Source organism: Zingiber officinale, chromosome 8B (assembly GCF_018446385.1).
Source record: "Zingiber officinale cultivar Zhangliang chromosome 8B, Zo_v1.1, whole genome shotgun sequence".
NCBI classification, from domain to species: domain Eukaryota; kingdom Viridiplantae; phylum Streptophyta; class Magnoliopsida; order Zingiberales; family Zingiberaceae; genus Zingiber; species Zingiber officinale.
Window position 1 is genome coordinate 3462725 of NC_056001.1, and position 22815 is coordinate 3485539.

The 22815-nt window shown below is 36.1% G+C and overlaps 2 protein-coding genes across 5 annotated transcripts in view; both read right to left on the reverse strand.

The window, feature by feature from the left end:
- LOC122013442 (serine/threonine-protein kinase ATG1a) overlaps positions 1–4953 on the reverse strand; it is a 12890-nt gene extending 7937 nt beyond the window's left edge. The window contains exons 1-6 of one of the 3 annotated variants that reach the window (XM_042569729.1): positions 4553–4953; positions 4322–4448; positions 4112–4170; positions 2194–2258; positions 233–326; positions 71–151 (exon numbers count right to left, since the gene is read on the reverse strand). In XM_042569729.1, the coding sequence (XP_042425663.1) occupies positions 71–151; positions 233–326; positions 2194–2258; positions 4112–4170; positions 4322–4448; positions 4553–4798 (672 nt within the window). In that variant the 5' untranslated portion in view covers positions 4799–4953. The remainder of the gene's footprint in view (positions 1–70; positions 152–232; positions 327–2193; positions 2259–4111; positions 4171–4321; positions 4449–4552) is intronic. The other 2 variants (XM_042569730.1, XM_042569727.1) reach the window with 2 other exon arrangements.
- Positions 4954–5786: 833 nt separating this feature from the next.
- Positions 5787–22704, reverse strand: LOC122014715 (nuclear transport factor 2-like). 2 transcript variants are annotated; one of them, XM_042571098.1, is made up of 9 exons: positions 22369–22704; positions 22133–22264; positions 17086–17392; positions 9575–9834; positions 9328–9499; positions 8668–8789; positions 8513–8578; positions 7918–7993; positions 5787–6126 (listed from the first exon to the last, which is right to left on the reverse strand). In XM_042571098.1, exons 1-9 carry the CDS (start codon positions 22405–22407, stop codon positions 5966–5968), a joined length of 1335 nt encoding a protein of 444 aa, XP_042427032.1. In that variant the 5' UTR covers positions 22408–22704; the 3' UTR covers positions 5787–5965. The 2 variants fall into 2 exon arrangements, with proteins under 2 accessions (XP_042427032.1, XP_042427031.1); XM_042571097.1 differs by having other exon boundaries at positions 22130–22264; positions 22369–22703.
- Between the last annotated feature and the right edge of the window lie 111 nt (positions 22705–22815).

Consider the following 22815-nt stretch of genomic DNA (forward strand, 5'->3'; position numbering starts at 1 on the left):
ACAGCAAACAAGAAAGGAATCATTAACAATTTTATGAGGTTAACAATGCAATAGTAAAGAAATTAGCAACCTGGCGATGAGTATCACCATCAAAAGGTAGCTTCCCAGTGACCAGCTGGAACAGAATTGTTCCAACACTCCACAAGTCAGCCTGCATTTGACAAACAGTTCAATCAATTAATAACACAGACAGAATATTCACCTAAGTATTTTAGCATGTTCTCAAGCTTATCTTGGCATCGTATTTTCTGTCCTGAATTATCTCAGGAGCCATGTATAAAGGAGAACCACAAAATGTGTCAGCTAACCCTTGAGGCATTAAATATCTGACAGAATGTCATATATCAGAACTAGGAGAAGCAAAGGAATAAGAGGAACAAAAATCAGGTCAATGACAGTAAAACAACAACCAAATCATGAGTGCAAACTATTAGGAGTCGAATGTAGGGAGTTTATCCTTTAATTAGGTCAATGGCAGTAAATTCTATAACGATGCTCCACAAAAGATAGCATAACATAACTTGTAACTTTTGTTACTGCAACGTTGGCCATCTCTATCACTTTTACCAACTGATTGATGATCAGCTATAAAATTCAACCTTAGTCCAACATAAAAACTTAAGAAAAACATGAGGGTTGAAGGAAATATGCCTGGGAATTTAGACAAGTTGAATAAGAAAAAAAAAGGTTAATCAATGCATATGTTCATTATCAAATTATGCAGCCAAATGAAGGTCATCCATCAATCAATACAATATCAATCATGAAAGTGTTGAATACCAGTCAAATAATACACATCATCTGCCCATGGTTATCTAGATTAAAATCAATATTACGATATCTTATAATTCTGTGACCGAAATTTGACTGGGAAATTCAGATCCTATGTAGGACATAAATTCGATTGGGATCTCACAAATTTACTATTTAATCCTTTGTTTTCTGATTTCCTAGGTATGATTTCAATCCTGACAAACTTAACTTCATGGAATATATACCTACAACATGCGCATTTTAAAGATTAACATCCACTAAAATAGTCCATCTTTTACATGTCATATCATATAAGAAAATTTTCGATTATATGACAGATCTTTTTAACTTTCAAGTAGAATCTAAGTTTGAAATGTTTGTAATAATACTAATGCAGAGAACCTATCCTATAATAGTATTATGTTTTAGGATCTTATGATCCTATCCTACAGTTCAATCCTATAAATTTTTTACTGTGCTTAGGGTGGATCTCTCATGAAAACCATTGAAAATTAGTATCTAACTAGTGCTGAGATGCAACGAAGGAGCAATATAAGAAATTATTATCCAGAAGAAAGCAATGACATATTCCAATGAGCCTAGCTCTTTGGGAGGATTTCAATCCTACAACCTTGAAATTTGCATAGTTACATCAAACTCCTGAGATGCAACCCAGAAGCAATATAAGAAAATATTACTAGCAGAACGCAACAATACATTGTTATGCATAAAAGTGAGAATGCATGTTATATTGTTATTTTAGTAGTGAATTTTCTCCATTGTATGATTTGAATAGTAATGTTGCTAAAATTATAACACCAAAACATTCCATTCCTTCGTAATGAAGGCGAAACCTTCTTTTCAATCTACCCAACTTAAATTCTAGACAAGATTCTTTTTTCTTTTTTTTTAAGATAGCACCAGGTATTGGGAATGACCGGCCCAATTCACGAAAATTTTCCACGGTCATCAGGATAAATCCAAAAGCACTCGTAGCAAGCGGTCTAGCAACCCAACCGAGGAAAATACCCTACAGTGCGCCATAGTTAGGAATCGAACCATTGGTACTTGAGAGACTACATGGGTGCTCTGCTCCTGCACCATAGCCTAGGGACAATTCTAGACAAGATTCTTGAACAATAAGTAAAATACATCTAAACAATTACACAAAACAGAATGAAAGATCTAATGCCTGAATAAACTGCCTGGTATTATTCATGTAATACTAAGATACAACGCCTACACTTGCAAACCTGAGCAATAAATAACTGGGTCGTGGAATTGCCAATAAATACAGAATGTGCTGTTTTATGAACTGATATTACCATACATGATACCAATCAGAGAACTAACTGAAGTCACTGCACTGACTGACATAATGAGAACAATAATCCAAGTCATCAAATTAATATAGAATGATAAACTAAATCAGTTTCTCACCTTGCAAAACCAAAATCGCCAATCTTCAAAACTGCAGTTTCATCACTAGTTGATAACAGAAGGTTCTGCATATTTAATGCAAGACCGTAAGTGCACAACGATAACAAGAATGTCTCTCTAGCATAGCAATACAATCTCCATATACCATAAAACCAACATGAAGGATAAATAGCAAAGAGGAATCCACTCAAAGGATGAACCTTTTCTAATTTCAAGACCAAATATTTATGTGTCTTCTTGTGAATTTGACAATCAGTGTCAAAGAGTTTAAGTCAAAATCCTCAATATAAGTGTTATATTTTGTTTCTAAAGCCTTCCATTTGTGGATTATACTCGGTTTTATCTACCACTAAAAGGATTTAAAATTTTAAAAATTCTCAAGAAATTCTACATAATAATGCAAGTTCTGAAATAGAATTTCTCTGATAATAGATCAAAAATATTTTCTTGCTAACTAGAAGGATTTAAAACATGGAAAAAAATTACTGGAGATTTTCATAGGAACTTTGAATCATCACAAGAACTCAAGAAGTTAAACCTTGGGATGTTAGTAAGTAGTAACCAAAATTGTCTAATGCAAATAACACTATAATGAATACAATGTTCATGAACAAGCTTGATACTCAACTCAATAAGATTTCGATAGTGTTTGTTTAATATGAAACAAATATAAATAACAAAAAGAAACAAATGCCGTAATAAAATATCATACACAAAGAGTTCATTAACAAAGCTCATACACAACACCACACCCTTAAGGTTTTAAAATATCTATGCTGTAATAGAAAAAGCAACATAAAGGTTAATTAGTGGATCAAATTTTAATTAATTATCAAGGCAACTTTTTCTCTAGTGGAGCTCTAAGCTTAAACAAACTTGAACACAAATATTTTCTAATAAACAATTTGGCACATAGTTAAGTGCCCTAAATTCAAACCCTATTGAAATTCCCCAAACTTGGTGTGGCAACATAACTTTTAGGAGAATTTCATGGTGAGTTTGGGTGTTAGTAAATCACATCAGAGAGTTTCTAGATAAAATGTTAGAACTCAAAGAATGGAAAGCTATAATCCAAGGATTCCATAACAGATCTCCACACTCCTTCAAGCACATCATATGCAAACTTGTCCAGATGGAGATATTCTTATTGTATGGATTGAAAGAGATAGGCAATACTTAATATCAGAATTACAGATAAAGAACACATACGAGAGATGTGTTTACATAAGCTATTGCAATAGCAGTTCATTTGCAATGGTCAAACTTCAGTAACACCATTTTTGCATTTTGACATTTGTTAATGGGTTTTATATCAACCTCTTCTAGGCATGCAATCCTTGATTACCATCTTCTATGGATCTCTAACAATTTTGAATTGGCATTCTTCCCTATGTTAATCTACTGCTCCATGAACCCAAGAAAAACTGATGAAGCCAGCTGCTAGTGGCTATAACCAAATTATATACTTACAAGTATTTAATTAAAGTGAGTGAGACTATAATGAATTGGAAAGGAGAAATCATTCTTATGTATTATATAAGCTTACATAGACAGTTGCTTTATGATGTCTTCTTATCACTGCTTTTTCACACTGCAAAATGGTACCTTTTATCCAATGTACTTTATAATGCTTTAGTTCAATGGTCCTAAAATGATGAACAGAAAACTCATAATTATCCTCAAAGCATGTTAACCAATTTGAAAAGGTGTAAAAATGAAAAGTCATCAGAGGAAAAATCTACAGAAAAACATGATGTAATACTGTTCTTTTTTCTTTTTTTTCCTTTTCTTTTCAGGGTAATGCAAATAGCTTCTCTGATAAAATTGAAACTAGCAGAATGTGTGAAGTTATATTTGCATCTCAGCACAAACAATAACAAAAAAAACTAAGGATAACAATTAAAAGGGGGCTATCTACCTGTGGTTTGAGGTCCCTGTGAATGAGATTATTCTCGCGCAGTACTTTCAATCCTTCAGCTGTTGAACGATTCAACGTAAATGCAGAAATGAACCCAACAATTCAACATCAACAAAGCAATCCAACAACAGAAATCATTCGCAGATAATTTCCCAAAGAATGAAAGCTCTAAAGAGAGACACTTGATGAAGGTAGAGGATAAACACATACCGAGTTGCCTTAAGAAGTGTCTGGCAACATCCTCCGACACCCTCCCACGAATTCCCTGCCGATTTAAATAATCTGCAACGTCTCCACCAGCGCAGTACTCCAACACGAGAAATATCTTGTCCTCCGTCTGTTCAAGCGAGTCGTTCCAATATAAAATTCTTGTCCAGACAAAAGCCATAGAGATAAGGCGATAGAGCGTAGAATCAACAGAGGCGAATATAAGAAAAAGACCTGGATGGCCTGGAAGAAGCGGACGATGTTGGGGTGGGAGATGTTGCGGAGTATGCTGACCTCCTTGAGGAGGCAGTCGCGGACCTTGCTGTCGACCCTCTGCTTGTCGATCTCCTTGACCGCCACCTCGTGCCCGTACTTCCGGTGCCGCGCACGCCACACCGACGCAAAGGACCCGGCCCCGATCTTCGGCCCGAGGATGTAATCGCCCACCAGCCGCCCCCGCGCCTCCATCGCCTCTTCCATACGCACTGCTTCAGAGAACGCTTAGGGGGAACAGTGCGGGGGGAAAGCTGCTCGCTTCGGTCACTGGCTTCATCGGTGGAGAAGACGACAACGGAGGAGCCGAAGGGGTTTTGGGTTAAAGGCAGCGATAGCCGTAAAGCGGTAAAGGGGGAACAAGGGACGCGGAGAAGGGCTGAGACTCGTTCGTGCTTAAGAGATCGCTGTCTACACTAAATCAGGGATCACCATAAAGCCGAGGCCCCCATCAACGTCGTTGATCTGATGCTAGTTGTTGCCAGAAATATACCTGTTTCCTGCCGCATGATTAACAGTTCATCCGTCGGCTCGTGGCTAACGCGTCTATTGTTCCCTATCTCCATCGAACGGCTTAGATCGCTCCATCGCTGGTGGTTTAACAAAAGAAGGAAGAACTTTCAAACAAGTGCTTGATGCGCACGCAACGAAATTATATTGCAAACTTGATTAGCAACTCAAACATTGTTTTGAATAAAGAGGCTTCAAACCCCCTACAGACAAAGATACGACAATGGATCGGATTTAAATTGAATTTTATATTCTTCATATCTATCTTTGTATATAATATTTGTCCCTGTATTCATTACATATTTAATTTTCATCCTCATTCTTATATTTTTCATATCTATCTTACTCATCATTTTATTACTATCTAAATTCTCTTTTTTTTAAAAAAAATAAATAAATAATTTCAAATGTACTCACCTGCTTCGATCGGATGAAAATTTCTCATGAAAAAAAAATAATATACATATTAGTGACCGGATAAAAAAATTAATTTTTTTTTATAAGACGAAAAATGGGTTAAATTTTTTTTCATATATCAAGTAAAGTATAAATAAAATTTTACCACATTTATCTTCATTCCTAAATATGAAAATACTCATACCCAATTATCTGATCTAAAAACTCCCTCCAAGTCTGGATATTATATTCGAAGGAAATTATCATCCCTGCTAGCAATGCTTCTAAATGCAATCAAATCTAAATGCAGCCAATTAATTGGAATAAATTTGAAATCCGAGAAACCTCAAGGGCAGGTCTTGACATTGCTTAGAGTCAAACATCTGGAAACAAAGAAATATTTCCCATGTAATAGGGAACAACTAATGAAGCTCGTTGACATCCCTTCTGGAGCTGGAGCATTAGCATTTAATAGTCTCTTTCTTGAATTGGTTGAGCGTATCCACTTCCCCTTGCCCGACTAATATAGTCTCTGTCATTGCTATCTTGCCTGATACCTCGCCCAAAAGTTCGACCACCAACACGTCCTCCTGAGGCCTCAGATGGGTATCCTCTGCCTCTGCCCCTTCCTGAAGAGGAAAAATGACCGTCGTCTTTAAGAACAATAACTAATGAGTGGGAAAAAAATTCTTGATACAGATGCCAGCATTGTTAACTAGTGTTACTTAGATTTTTCATTTTAAACTATATATATATATATATATATATATAGTTTAAAATGAAAAATCTAAGTAACAAGCAGTGAATGTTCGAGTATCTCACAAGAAAAAGCAATGGCCTTCAACCGTAAAAGAGTACTCTATTGCTTCAACACATAAGGGTATTCACATTTACAAAGTTTGATGGCATAAAAAAAAAGATTAACAACAATTAAGACAGTCTCTATTGCTTCAATAGTTCTATGGTAGGTTCAGCAAGTAATAATTACACGAGAAATTATGTCAGGGCCGAAACTTAGACTTTATACAATGAATACATTCTTTACATACTGCTTTCTATTATTGTTTTTGCCATTTTTTTCTTTCTTGCAATTTTAAATTTTAATCGCTGCATCATGCAAAAGAACATCAGACACCAAGACTCAATAGTATTGCATAATTCTGAATCATAAAAAAAAGCCCTTCCATTTACTTCTGCAATGACATCTGTATTTGACTACAATTCTTTATGGTTCAAAATTTCTTCCATGACTTGACTCATCCAACCTCCCTCCTACTCGTATTAACACAACACAGCTATGAAATACTAGTCCAACAAGCTGGACTTGCTTTCCTAAGGTGGAGATTAAGTGGGGAGAATGAATAAAAGGAAAGAGAAATGAAGGAGAGTTTGACGAGGAAAATGAATTGATGTTGGAAGTCATTCAAAATATTGTCAGAGTAAGCTAGTTGGCATATAATGCCCAATAGTGAGAGGAGGGGGTGTCATAAGGTTACGACATATGAGGATTGTGAAGCTTGTGAGGAGAAACTATGAGAGTTTTTCTAAAACATATTAAGCGTGGAGGAGAAGAATAAAAGAAAGGAGAAAAATAGGGGTGAAAACATAGAAGAACTGGAGGAGAGGGAGAGAGCTATTCGATGATGGAGCAACATCACGAGTCATTAATAATCATTGAAGCATGCTAGCCAAGGATGCTATTCCCAAGTGCAAGAGACAATGAAGAGCGGTGGAGCCGTGGAGGTCTGTTGTGTGGAGATCCGCAGAATTTGCAGAGCAAACCGATGGCAAAAAACTAAAAGGAAACTCTAAAACACATTATTCTTGCCATATGAATCAAACCGATTCAATTTGGTTCATCATTGGTTTAGTTATAAAACACTCAATCTAGATCTGATTCAGACCAAGTTCGAGCCTAAGGAAAACTCAACTTGAATAACATATGATCCAACGATTGAGTTCAAATTCACAATATCATCCCCTAACCACACTGATTCAGTCATATTAATTGCAATTTCTATTAAACACTCCTAAATTAACATCTATAATCCCTAAATTATTAGATTAATATATTAATTTTAGCTATATAAGATTAATATCGATTAATATTAATATGTATATTTGTCATGTCTTTGTACCTGGGCTCCTAAACTTAAATGCTTTTTGGGCAAGTCCCCATGCTCCAAAGTTGGGAAAAAAAAATATGAAATTTGAATCTATACACAGATACCCATGTTGGATGAATTGGAATAACATAGCAAATTTCACATTTTGCAAAATGGCCACATAAAATCATCCGATCCGAACAAAAATCTGATCATAGTTATAATAAGAAAAACAATGATGTATATATTTAATTCTTTCTCAAATTTGAGCATTTAAGTAGTTTCCAAAGAGAGGTGTCTGAAACTGGGACTTACTTCCTCGTGATACACCGCTATTAGGTCTTCTCCCCTCGACATGAATCAATCTCCCATTTAACTGTATTGGAGATGCCTGAAAATGAAAAGCCAGTATGTAAAGTATGTAATTTGAGAGAATCCTCAACATACAACGAGAACTTAAATTTATCTTAAGCAAAATCAAGTTGTCCTCAATATAAGAATTCTGAAGGAAAAAAAAACAAAGTATGCTAACAAGATACAAGGATATGAATCTAGAAATAGTTTACAGAAGTAAAAAACACTTGGTAAATAATAATGAGGATCAAATATATTAATGTAGAGATTTACAGAGCTGGAACACAAACAGATCTGAAATTTTATAGTGGAGATTTATGTGCAAATATCCTCGGTAAAATACGTCAGATCTCAAACTGGTTTTATAAACAAGAAGAAATAAAGATATAGAAACTGCATAAAAGCATGTACACTGCAATACGCAGATACTGATTTCAACACGTAATCATACTGGTGCAGACTAGACTTGAAATAGGAAAGGATACTGCAAAATACTACTATATAGAGTTGATATACTCTGATACTTGTGAGAATAAACTTAAGGAAGATCACATACCTTAAGTGCATTTTGTACACCAATGGCATCTTGATATTCAATGAAAGCATAAAAAACATCAGACTCCTGCAAATTTGCATGTATAGCTGTGTTAAAAATTAATCAAGATGCATAAAACTAAATCAAAATAGTACAACAAGCAAAATGAAATCAACCTTCCGGCTTCTAATAAAAACACCATCTGGTCTCAATTTACCAAAATTCTTAAAGACTTGCTCAAGGTCTGAAGTCGAGATAGATGAAGGAAGATTTCCAACATAAACAGATCTGGAATCAACTGAGACCAAAACAAATACTATTCTCAAACAAGCTTAAATTAAGATCAGTAGATCTTTCACTAGAGCAGATAAACTCCAGGTGAAAACATAAAGAATATAGAAGCAATTGAATTGATACATAAGCTGAATTTTCAACAAAATCGAAAACTACTTAAGTATTAAGGAAGAAACACAGAATGGTGCCCAAGATCACATAATCATGGCATATCAGTTACTGAAAGTTGAACATTTGAGGATTGTCCAAACAATTTTCAGAAAGAAAATACAAAGCATATAATAAGCAATCAGATTCAGACAATGAGACTATGTGGCCTGAATATAAATGGGAGGGCTGACCTTTTCAAGTGCAAAGTAGAAATTCAGGATTGTTCAAACACTTTTCAGAAAGAAGATACAAAACACATAATAAGCAATCAGTTTCAGACAATGAGACTATGAGGCATGGATGGGAGGGTTCACCTTTTCAAGTGCAAAGTAAAAAAATTAGGATTGTTCAAATAATTTCAGAAAGAAATACAAAGAAATGAAGGGAGAAACCTTCATCCTCAACTACTAGAGCCTCCTCAATTGCCTCAGAGGCAGTGTTCTCAGGAAAAATAGCAGGATGGGATCGTTGGGAAAAGGAATGGGCCTGTTCTGAAACCACCAGAGATGTCTTTACTACAGGTGCTGGATGCATAGATGGACCAGATTGGCCTTTAGCCCGAAGCTGGGACACAAATAACATCAGTCTCCTAAGGAATAACCTGTAAGAAAATATAACAGAGAAATAACTTTTGCATACAATGGAGGCATATGTGTGCTTAGTTGGCTCTCCAACAGGTTCTTCAGTGGTTGCAGGAGGTGGATCTCTTGTGGTCTCCAAGGCAATTGGATATGGCACAATCTCTTCAGCAAAAGATTCACCTAATCGTTCATCCAAAACTGGAAGTTGTTGTGGTGCTTCAGGGTTGCTATAATTCTCTACTGTGTCATTTTCTTCCGCCTGCACTAGAGACAACAAGTCCTGAGCCTGAACTTCATCTTGTAGTATATAGTCAGGAACTGCCAAAGTCAGACAAGCTCATGCTCAGTGAAAGAAATAAATTGTTAAATATCCAGACAAGGAGCTAATTTTTTTGTGACCTATGAAAGGCTATGGACCTTCATTGTACATAAAAATAGACACAGTAGGTATAGGAGAAGATTGTTCATTTGTCTGACCAAATTCATTACAGAGCAGCAGTCCATTCCCACAACTTCCCAACTCTTAATATGAGACAGCCATATACAGTGGCAAATAACATATTTGAGAAACTTCTTAGGAATTACATGAAAGTTGGAATTCTTACAATGACTAAAATAGGGCAATAACACCAATAATGAAACAAATCAATTGCTGGCCTAAAATGCTATCACTGTCAACCTCACGTTTTGAACACCTACGTTACTTTATTTTCTTTATACTATAAATTGTACATATTAGGTACACCAGTCAAATTAAGGATTAGTTCAAAACTCACATAATTAGGAAACTGCCTCTATGACTGAATACATCAATATGCCAATAAATCGAATATTCTGACTCTGTTAACAACATTTGTTAGTGAAATTAGCTCAGGAAACAATGACATCTCACCTTTAGCATATCAAACTAGGACAAAAATCATCCTACTATAATTACAAGGGCAAGCTATTCACGTAGCATTCAAAGCAAACAAAACCTGCCAGTGGTTTTCTTTCAACTATACCATCAGTTCATAAAATAAACAACTAATAAAATTAACAAATTTAGAAGGAATTTTAAATATATAAGAATCTAGGCAAAAACATTTGTTAAAAATGCAAGATTTTGACACGTGTACATTGTTAACATAAATAAACAAGTGTAAATATGCACAAATAATGGTTCTAAGATTTTGACATTGATATACCAATATGTTTTCTGACTTATATGTCTTTATCAATATGTTGGGGTGGTGCTAATTTTCATATTGCAGTAGCACATTGATGTTGGTTTTTCAGACATATGGAATAACACGTTGGTGTAACTTCTGTGTTTTTTAAAATTGGGTGGTGCTGGTTTTGAGAAACCACCACCACATTAGTGGTGATTTTCTAAAACCAACATCAATGTGCCCATTGTTTAAAACCATCGCCAATGTAGTAATCAATGGGTTTTTGAAAATCAACACCAATATTGGTGCTGGTGTTTGCAAACCAACACCAACGTTGGTACTGGTTCGCAAAAATCAACACCAACGTGTAGTCAATGGGTTTTTGAAAACCAACACCAACGTTGGTGCTGGTCTTTGCAAATCAGCACCAACGTGAAAACCGACACCAACATTGGTGTTGGTTTGCAAAAATCAACACCAACGTGTAATCAATGGGTTTTTGAAAACCAGCACCAAATTGGTATTGGTTTTTGAAGACCAGCACTAATGTTGCAATTTTTTAAAACCAGCACCGTCATGTTCTTCGAAATCAAGCACCAAAGTGTTCTCGCACTGGTTTTTACACAGCTGGTTCTTAGAAACTACAATGGGTAAAAGACAAACATTCAACATACCTTCGCAATCGCAACACCTTTTTGTGTCATTCTGAAACACAAGTAGAAAAAGGAGAGGAGGGAAATGACCAATATAGTTGTGAGCGAAAATCCTAACTCACTTGATGCAAGCCGAGAGTTGAACAAGTTGACCTGTATCCCACGTAGGCTATCGCCCACAGTCACCCATATAAGGGTGTGCAGATTATCAAAATTGTGATACCAAAAACGTAGGATTTAAACAAGAGGAATACCTGAGTCTAGACCGAGCGGTACTTGAACTCAGGAAATTTTTATTGGAATAAAACACCTCACACTTCACAAGCTTACACGACTCAAGCTTACAGGACTCAGGACTAAGTAGGACTTCGAGGTTTGCTCGCTTGCCCTTCTAAGTTAACAAACTAGGGCTTATATAGAGGTTTTAGAAGGAATAAGATAAAGACCGGGTGCGCTTGAGGGTCCCATTGTCATCTTTATTTCTTTTCCTACTTTGCCTCAGTGCCATTTATCATCTTATCAACAAGCTGCATTATTACATAACTTTTACACGTAGTGGACTCTATTATTAGTGATGGAATCATTTCTTTTGGAAAAAGTAGCTCCCCCGGGGCTCAACTTTTCTCAAAAGTAACTTTAGCCATGAGTGCTGTGATGGTTTTTCCTAGGACATCTTTCACGGTGTCATCTGCTCCTTGCGTCTCGTCCATGGACTCATCAACTTGCTTTAGGAATTGCCTCTGATCATCTGATAAAGATGCTTTATTGGTGATGTGATGCACCAATCTTGATAGGGCATCTGCCAACTCATTGTTCGTCCCCGAGATGTGTTCAAACTTGATGTCAATACCTGTACCAGCAATATAGTCAGTAAAATTTATCCATCTTACCCAGGACGGTTTGTTATTCACGGATTTGTTGAAAAACTTGATTATAGCATGACATTCCGTGCGTAATGTTATCTCTTTTCTGTCCAGGTAGTGGATCTTCATTGCGGTTAATGCCTCCATACATGCATGTATTTCAGCATCAATTGTTGATTTTACTGTTGAGAACTTTCCACTGGCATAGGCACAGATTTTTTCTGTATTTCTTGGGTCATACTATTTTTCTTTCCACTTACAGACACCTCCCCATCCTTCCATGCTGCCATCTGTTTCAATAATAACATATGCATGGTTAGGGGGTAACTCTAGGTCAGGCAAATATTGTACCAGTGACTTGATTTGTCGAATTATAGCCCAATCTGATTCCTTAAAACGCCGATCGCCGTGTGGAGATGTTTTTGAATACAGCGGTCCCAATATTTTACGGAGATTAGGTATATGCGACCTTGCATAATTTAATATGCCCAGAAATGATCTTAAACCCTTCAAAGTAAGCAGGGTTTTTTCATCAAAATCAATAACTTTCTTAATAATGTGCTGCTGTAGTCGTATTTTCCGATTACCAACGACTACGCCCAAGAATTCCATTTCTGGCTGGGCTATCTTCATCTTTGTTGGAGATAAGACCAAACCTTCCTTTTGACAAATTTCCAGTACTATATTGAGATGAGCACAGTGTTGTTCTTCATCTTCAGAGAATACCAAAATGTCATCAATATAAACTACCAGGAACTTTTCACATCCTTTAAAAGAATTGTCCATTTTCCTTTGGAAAACGGTGGGTGCATTTTTTAATCCGAATGGCATTACTAGCCATTCAAACAGGCCTTGTGGTACTAAGAATGCTGTCCAGGGTATTGACTCCTTTGCCATCATGACTTGGTGAAAGTCAGATTTTAGATCAAACTTTGAGAAGACCTTGCTGTTACCCATTTTCTTTAAAATGAGGTTTATCCCTGGTAATGAGTATTGATCTTTATGGGTGTTGTCATTCAGCGTCTTGTAGTTGAAGACAAGCCGTTCTTTACCCTTCTTTTCTTGCTTGGTGACTGGATCCACTGTGGTTCCCGATTGGACTATGAAGGCCATCGTCCTATGTCGGCTCATGCTGGGCTGAATTACCTTTAATTTTAATAGGGCCTCAATATGTACTTTAAAAGTTGCTTCCATTGCTGGTGTGACATGCTTCAAGGGTTTATCCTGTATTGTAATATCAGGATTTATAATATCCAAAGTACATATTACCTTGTTTTTTGACCAGTGTAGTAATGGATCTTCTCCAATGTATCCAGCATCCTTTAACTTCTGCATGGTTGTGGCATATCTCATCTTGAAATCAACGGCTGTTAAGGAATGTTGAGGGATAAATAGATCTTCATGCATACTTAAATATTCTTCTTCATCCATATCCAGCTCTGAAATGGCTTTTGCTGTAATGAATACTTCTGGAGAGGTTTTTTTGGTAGTAATTTCTTTATAGAAGGTAATTTCAGATCCTTCTATTCGTAGCCCTCCAGCCATGGATTTGATAAAATTGCATCCTACCAACATTTGAATCCCATCTTTCAAATTCATTTCTAATTGGTAGGTAAAAGGAATTCTGAATTTGTGAACCCCAATCATCATGTATCCATTTCTGAGTTTTTTAGTGGCCTGTTGTTATGAATTAATACCAGAAAAAAGGACCTTATAACTTATCTCTTCAAAGGCTTCTTTTGGTAAAGCATTTTGACAGATACAACAGGTTGTAGCACCTGCATCTAGAATAGCTTGAACCTTTGTGTCATTAATTCCTGGAATCTGGAGAATAATTTCAATATTGTAGAGGCGATTAATTAATGACTTCATGGCTGCCGAGAATATCAATTCACACCTTGGCTCTTCAATTTCTGTTGAGCCAAAAGAACCAGTCCCTCGAATTGTTTGTCTTAAATCATTTACTTCTATTACTGGTGGTGTCATAATTCTTTCAAAAACCAGTTGAGCAATTGATCAGCCATGCTCAAGAGATAGTGTTAAATCAGAAAAATTGTAGATCAAAAGACATACCTCCCCCCGGAAGTCAGAGTCAAAACCAGTTGTAGCACCTGTAAATCTACCATGCTCAGGGAGGTATGTCTTTTGATCTACAATTTTTCTGATTTAACACTATCTCTTGAGCATGGCAGATCAATTTCTCAACTGGTTTTTGAAAGAATTATGACACCACTAGTAATAGAAGTAAATGATTTAAGACAAACAATTCGAGGGACTAGTTCTTTTGGCTCAACAGAAATTGAAGAGTCAAGGTCTTCTGGTGAATTGATATTCTCGGCCGCCAGGAAGTCATTAATTAATCGCCTCTACAATATTGAAATTATTCTCCAGATTCCAGGAATTAATAACACAAAGGTTCAAGCTATTCTAGAAACAGGTGCTACAACCTGTTGTATCTGTCAAAATGCTTTACCAAAAGAAGCCTTTGAAGAGATAAGTTATAAGGTCCTTTTTTCTGGTATTAATTCACAACAAGAGGCCACTAAAAAACTCAGAAATGGATACATGATGATTGGGGTTCACAAATTCAGAATTCCTTTTACCTACCAATTAGAAATGAATTTGAAAGATGGGATTCAAATGTTGGTAGGATGCAATTTTATCAAATCCATGGCTGGAGGGCTACGAATAGAAGGATCTGAAATTACCTTCTATAAAGAAATTACTACCATAAAAACCTCTCCAGAAGTATTCATTACAGCAAAAGCCATTTCAGAGCTGGATATGGATGAAGAAGAATATTTAAGTATGCATGAAGATCTATTTATCCCTCAACATTCCTTAACAGCCGTTGATTTCAAGATGAGATACGCCACAACCATGCAGAAGTTAAAGGATGCTGGATACATTGGAGAAGATCCATTACTACACTGGTCAAAAAACAAGGTAATATGTACTTTGGATATTATAAATCCTGATATTACAATACAGGATAAACCCTTGAAGCATGTCACACCAGCAATGGAAGCAACTTTTAAAGTACATATTGAGGCCTTATTAAAATTAAAGGTAATTCAGCCCAGCATGAGCCGGCATAGGACGATGGCCTTCATAGTCCAATCAAGAACCACAGTGGATCCAGTCACCAAGCAAGAAAAGAAGGGTAAAGAACCCAAAGGAAAATGGACAATTCTTTTAAAGGATGTGAAAAGTTCCTGGTAGTTTATATTGATGACATTTTGGTATTCTCTGAAGATGAAGAACAACACTGTGCTCATCTCAATATAGTACTGGAAATTTGTCAAAAGGAAGGTTTGGTCTTATCTCAAACAAAGATGAAGATAGCCCAACCAGAAATGGAATTCTTGGGCGTAGTCGTTGGTAATCGGAAAATACGACTACAGCAGCACATTATTAAGAAAGTTATTGATTTTGATGAAAAAACCCTGCTTACTTTGAAGAGTTTAAGATCATTTCTGGGCATATTAAATTATGCAAGGTCGCATATACCTAATCTCCGTAAAATATTGGGACCACTGTATTCAAAAACATCTCCACACGGCGATCGGCGTTTTAAGGAATCAGATTGGGCTATAATTCGACAAATCAAGTCACTGGTACAATCTTTGTCTGACCTAGAGTTACCCCCTAACCATGCATATGTTATTATTGAAACAGAAGGCAGCATGGAAGGATGGGGAGGCGTCTGTAAGTGGAAAGAAAAACAGTATGACCCAAGAAATACAGAAAAAATCTGTGCCTATGCCAGTGGAAAGTTCTCAACAGTAAAATCAACAATTGATGCTGAAATATATGCATGTATGGAGGCATTAACCGCAATGAAGATCCACTACCTGGACAGAAAAGAGATAACATTACGCACGGAATGTCATGCTATAATCAAGTTTTTCAACAAATCCGTGAATAACAAACCATCCCGGGTAAGATGGATAAATTTTACTGACTATATTACTGGTACAGGTGTTGACATCAAGTTTGAACACATCTCGGGGGCGAACAATGAGTTGGCAGATGCCCTGTCAAGATTGGTGCATCACATCACCAATAAAGCATCTTTATCAGATGATCAGAGGCACTTCCTAAAGCAAGTTGATGAGTCCATGGACGAGACGCAAGGAGCAGATGACACGGTGAAAGGTGTCCTGGGAAAAACCATCATAGCACTCATGGCTAAAGTTACTTTTGAGAAAAGTTGAGCCCCGGGGAGCCACTTTTTCCAAAAGAATGATTCCATCACTAATAATAGAGTCCACTACGTGTAAAAGTTATGTAATAATGCAGCTTGTTGATAAGATGATAAATGGCACTGAGGCAAAGTAGGAAAAGAAATAAAGATGACGATGGGGCCCCTCAAGCAAATTGTTTTTGTGTGTGTGTGTGTGTGTGTGTATATATATATATATATTTATATATATTCTAAAAAGCACATATACAAATTGGATAGATAATTCAATTGCAATCAAAAGTGATCTTCATTACTTTGTATAAACCTTCTTAACCATATAGCATTTGTTATTGATCATGTACATATGTGTTTTTTACTTTTTCAACATGCTCCGTAGAAAGGTACAAATTTGAAATGGAAGCAAAAAATTAGTTCTAAGCAAAGAACAGAACCAGTCTATGCTAATAATAATGTTTCACTGAAAAACAGAAATGACTTTTGGATGTGTCATATATCAAAATATAGCATATTATTTGTTCATATACAGAATTTTACATCCATAAATACTTTTAGTTTTTAATGTGCAAGAAACAAGGAAAAGAAATATCATCCAAGCAAATTTGAGCCCTAAGCAGATGATAGATTTAGTATTTTCTATTAAACAATGTGTTCATGAAGAAAAAAATAATGACATATTTTCTCAAACAGAATACTACCTGCTTCTGGTACAGGACTCGACATGTTTAACTTGGTCCCAAAATCAGTCTGAGATACAAGGGTCGCAGGGTGCTCAAAAATATGTTCCTCCTCAAGGAAGTGAAACATGTCATTGAGAATATAATATCCTTTCTCTTGAGGAGCAAGAAAAAAGGTCTGCACAAATTTCCTCCTAATACTATAATCCTCCAACTGCACATAACCAGAAACCATCACCAAAACTCCACCATTCAAAGACTCCAAAGAATGGGCAGACTTAATCTCTATCCCCTTGAAATTAAGGCACATAACAAGATGATGAATTTGCTGCAAAATGTTAGCACATTGCTGTCAGTAGTGCAGATTTACAACCTTGTATATTCAAGGAAGTCTCAAGAAAAAAAATCAGCAACATACAGTTACTTAAAACTAAATTACTTAAAACTGAAAACATGATAACTACTGCTGTAAAGGCAATGACAAATTAAATTTCCAAATGAAGATTACACATCAAACCTGTGGTCATAACCACATAAAGCCACCTTAAAACAAGACAATTTTACATGCAAACAGATACCACGTGACACTGGTATAATAAAATTTCAAATTTTCAATTATCAATCAACTCCATGATATATTTTTTAAATATGGATAGTGACATGGTTACCATAGTAGTAAGAAAAAAAAGTCAATCTCAAATTTTAATTTAATTACTAAAATCAAATAATTTAAATTTTTCTCAAGCAACCTCTTAAAGCTCTTAATCTCAATTTGTAATTTATCTAAAAAAAAAGGGCAGCCCAGTGCTCAATTTGTAATTTATCTATTTATTTAAATGTAAAATTATAATTAATCAAACCTCTCAAAAACAATCAATTGTAATTAATCAATGTTATTTTTTCAAGTGACGAAAATTGGTGAAGCAGGCAGTCGTTGTTGGTGCTAAGGTACAGCAAACACTGGAGTTGCAATTGCATGGACGATGTTCGTGCATGCGTGGTGACGTATGATGTTCTTCACAAATCTGTGTTGACGGCATGTGATGGAATTCAACGATAAGCTAGTGAACATTTAGGTAATTTGTAAAAACTATAGTGTTAATTTAGTAATTAGCCAATTATTCCTATCCATCTTTTGATTTGGGTGGGCCTTGTCCCAACTGATGGATCATAATTCAAGCAAAACAACCAATGAATGGAATATAAGTTCACCCATCCTTTGACTTATATGTCCAAATACGTTATAAATCATAAGGTTATTTATATATTATATTTAATTAATGATCAAATTGTTACTGTATATATTCTACTGACATTTTCCTATAATACACAATAATTATGAAAAGAAAATTCTTACCAACTATAGCCAGTGCATCGCACATTTTCGGGAACTACACTTCTTCCTAATATGATTACTATATTATATTTACCATACCTATTCTTAATGATAGAAGATAATGATCCTTAGTCCTTACCCTATTTACTTACTATTTTATTGGGCTGTAAAAATTGAATCATTCACCACAAACCTAATATACATATATCTAAATTTCTGCTTCCACCCTCTAACTACTTGATGGTCAGCTATAAGTTGACTCTGTGATTTACCTCCCTTCACATAGCCTAGGGACGAACTGTGAGAGACAATTGGGATGAATGTAATCACCTTTTACTATAATATATCTAAATTTCTAGTTAATTAAATAAAATTGTCACCTATACACATTCAATACCACCCCGCATAATGTTGACGGAAGTGAGTGCTGTCAAAAGACTACTTCCTACCACTTGAGTGCCCCTCAATAGCTTTGTTGATATTGCTCCTACCCCTCTCCATGTTGCACCAGAGTTGCTCTACTACTCTGTTGTCTCTCCACCGGTCCCAACCAAGATAGGTTCCTTTGCCATCGTGTGAGACTTATTATTCTTGATATAAACTTTTTATTTTTTTATCAATTATTCTTCTTTCCACCTTTAGTCCCCTGTAGTCTTAGAAAGTCTCACCGTTTGAAACTGATTCATATTCAAGCTCAACTCATTCAATTTACTTTGAAATCTAACCAATTGGATGCTTTACTAGCCTTTTCTCACATAAATTCTTAGAGTTTTGATTATCTGCTCAGAAAATGGGGAATAATCCGACCTAACAAGGTCACCCTTAATCCAACTCGACCAATCTAGAATAGTTTCACTGATTTTTCCTGCCATGGTTTACTCAATCAAAAGAGGAAATATTGCACTATATACATACATATAGTATATATAAATCTGTGAATTCCACCAAACAACTAAATGGAATAAATGATCTCGTATTGTTATTGTGATTATGAAAAATAAGTTATAGATGATATTGTTCCATGCCCAAATAGCAGTTCATGCAAACACTTGATAGATCGCCATTTAAAAAAAATGAAGCATTAATTTACATTATGAAATCATCATGAAACAGACATCCGATTCCTACCTCCAAGCCCCAGCCCAAAAAGAAAACACAGGAAAAGGGAAAGCATAATGGTCTCTGAGCACTTGAAATTAAATATTCAACTACCTGAATATCGCATGGATTGAAGTCTATGGATATAGAACTTATTGATGAAAATTATCATAACAAAGTTTACACAAAGTGATTACTAAATAATAATATCAGAAAGAAATATGACAAAAGTAGGGTTGGGTCGGTACGGTATACCGAAACCGAATTCTCATACCGTATACCGTACCAAAAAATTCGGTATAAAAAAATTTATACTGATACCCTACTGAAAATTCAATATAATGAAGTTTCAGTGTAACGAATTTTCCATATGGTATGAGTTTCATACGGAAAATTTTAGTATGCCGAAATTTGGTACAGTATACCATCTTTTGGTAGGCATTACCTCTTACACAGTTGTAGCAGTTACGGGCTACAACTACAATTGTTTTTCACGTTGTAGGAGCTATGGTTTCGTAACTGCTACAACTACAATTATTTTTTTTATAGCAGTTACAATTGGAGTAGCTATGAAACCATCCTGCTACAACTATATAGCTGCTACAAAATGTGTAGCTGCTGCAATTGTGTAGCAAACTTACGAATACCATAACTTTTGACTCAGATAACAGAATTATCCAATCTTTTTTTTTGAATCAAAGTTCGTTCAGAGATCTATAATTTAAAAAAAAAATCGTCTCATTCTAATATCTGATTCAAAAGTTATGGTTTCAGAAGTTTGCTACACAATTATAGCTGTGTAACAGTTACGAACCCATAGCTGCTACAACTGTGTAACAAACTTTCGAAGGTCATAGTTGTAGCAACTACGCAATCGTAGCTGCTACAACATGAAAAACAATTATAGACGGTATGTTACGTACGTATTGACTATTGACGAGGTGGAGACAATGAAAGGTAGTTTCCACAAAATCCAGCAAGGCCATCATGAAACTCAGCATTGCTATCACAAATTAAAGCATAATAGCCACCCCCAAGGTAGCTTTCACAAAATCTAGCCAGACCATCACAAAAACCAGCGTTGTTATCACAAAATTCAATATAAGTCATCCCCACCCACAAGAAGAAAAAGAAGTCCCACTCACAAGAAGAAAAAGAAGGGTAAAAGGGAGGGCGGCAGCCGAATTAGGAAAGGGCTGCCGTTCGTTGGTGATGCGATTCCATGTTTGACTTTATGCGAGCAACGCAACGTAGGTGCAAGAGAGGGCGCAAGAGAGGACGACGGAGGAGAGATAGACAAAGAGAGGAAGAAGAAGAGAGGAGGAGAGAAAGACACTCACCGGTGGTCTACGCCGAAGCTGCACAAGGGTTTGGGGATGGTTGTTACCCATACACCTTTTAAAGAATAATAAATAATTTATATTTAATCATAATTCCTTTTCGTTTTTTATGACTGAGTCCTACCTATATGGTCAAATCCCAATACAACTTTTAAACTTAATAAAATAATAAATAATATATAAAATAATATACTGGAATTTCGGTATATACTGAAATATCGAAAAATCGTAAATTGTATACTGATACTGATACCAAAAATTTCAATACGGTATAATATTGTACCGAACTTTTCAGTATACCAAAAATTTCGATATAAACGGTAAATAACCGTATAGTATATGTGGTATACCGAAATTTTTGGTATTTTCCCCAGCCCTAACCAGAAGCATAGGCATTCAGGCATTCATTTTGCTTTTGCATCTTGACCAAATAAATAGATAAGACTTAAATCTACCGAAAACATAGACTTGAGAGAAAACGCATTAAGGATGATTAGGTTATTGGACTTATGAAAGAGGGACAAGAGTAAATACTAAATAATACTATGCTAGTAGAACAATTGTGTAATAAAATCATGAGGAATATTAATGACTTCATGTTAATTAACATAACCATTCGATAACAATTTTAAGCTTCTGTTTATTTTTTAATTCTTCTTCTGTCAGATGAAAAGCCATAAATTTGCTTAATGTTTGATCCATTATTTGCATTGATGCATATAGAATTTATTAGTGTTTTAAAACTAGCATTTCATTATGTCAGAATCACATATCATGTATTCATAAATGAATATATTTTCGCTCATTCATTTAGTACAGAAGTCATGTTTTAAAGCATGTTCGGGTGCATTATCATGTTATACCCAACATTGCTATTCCCCGAGTGAATCAGAACTGCTCTTCGTTTATGGGAGAATAAATGCATCCATTTTTGAAAAATTGTATCTCTAAGAATATGCAACACAATATATATATATATATAATGGGAAGCAACAGAAAACTATGCATACCATCATTACTTAGAAAACTTGTAGGCTGCAAGAAGGCAATTCCATCCCAAAAAATAGAGTGAAAGATCTAGATTGCAAAAGAAACCTACTGAAAAATGAACAAAGTGAAAATAAATACGATCTATAAAATTAGAAACTCGTCCAAAATCGCATATACGAGACTTTTTTGGTTTCATGCCATAGTGATAACTGATAACACAACTGTTTCCAGTGCGCAATGATACAGAATAGAATCAAATGAACCAACGGGGGGAAAAGGACTCGGATTTGCTGAATAGTACCACCATCCCAGTCGCAGATTCTGTTGCAGTCCCATCAACACGCACCATTGAACTCCCTTCCGTGTAGAACTGGTGTACTAGTTCCGGCTGCTGCTGGAGAATCCCATAGTAATGCTCCAAGAAATACGCACCAACCTGCATCAATAAAGGAATTCAAGCCGAGACTCAAAAAAGTAAGGCGGAAACACTTCATCCTCCCTTTCCTCCAGTAACGCACTCCGTGCCATCGATTGGAATACCTGGACAGCACTGAAGTGACACGGGTAAAGAGAAGCCATCGCTGCGCATGCAGAGTATCGATCTTACAACCCTAGATGACCGAGCACAAGGATCGAACCGCAAAACCACTTTCTGGATTCGATGGGGTATATTTCCAGAGCAAGCAGTGATGGGCGAGAAAAAGGGCGAGGAGAGGAGATTTCTTCTGGATTCGATCCGCTCTAGATTTCCACCGATTCAGCTGAGTATAGCTCGCCCTTCGATTCTCTCACTTGCCTTCTTCTTCGCCACAAAGGGGAAAGAGGGAGAGAGACCTCGAGGCAGCCCGGAGCGGATCGGTGACGAGATTGGCCGGAGCTGGCTCATGATAGGGCGACGATAGCCGTTGGATTGGTGGGTCCCGCTCGGACGCCAGTTGAATACACTGACTTGCGTGCACGTGCTGCGCATGTGATTTATATCCCATT

Excerpts from the sequence above, each read along its gene's own strand:
- LOC122014715 (XM_042571097.1), bottom strand. The coding sequence starts at position 22,407 with ATGGCTTCTCTTTACCCGTGTCACTTCAGTGCTGTCCAG. Across the intron at positions 17,393-22,129 it reads AATCTGCGACTGGGATGGTG|CAAATTCATCATCTTGTTAT; the intron begins GTACTATTCAGC and ends AACATTTTGCAG. Across the intron at positions 9,835-17,085 it reads GAGTCCTGTACCAGAAGCAG|TTCCTGACTATATACTACAA; the intron begins GTAGTATTCTGT and ends TGACTTTGGCAG.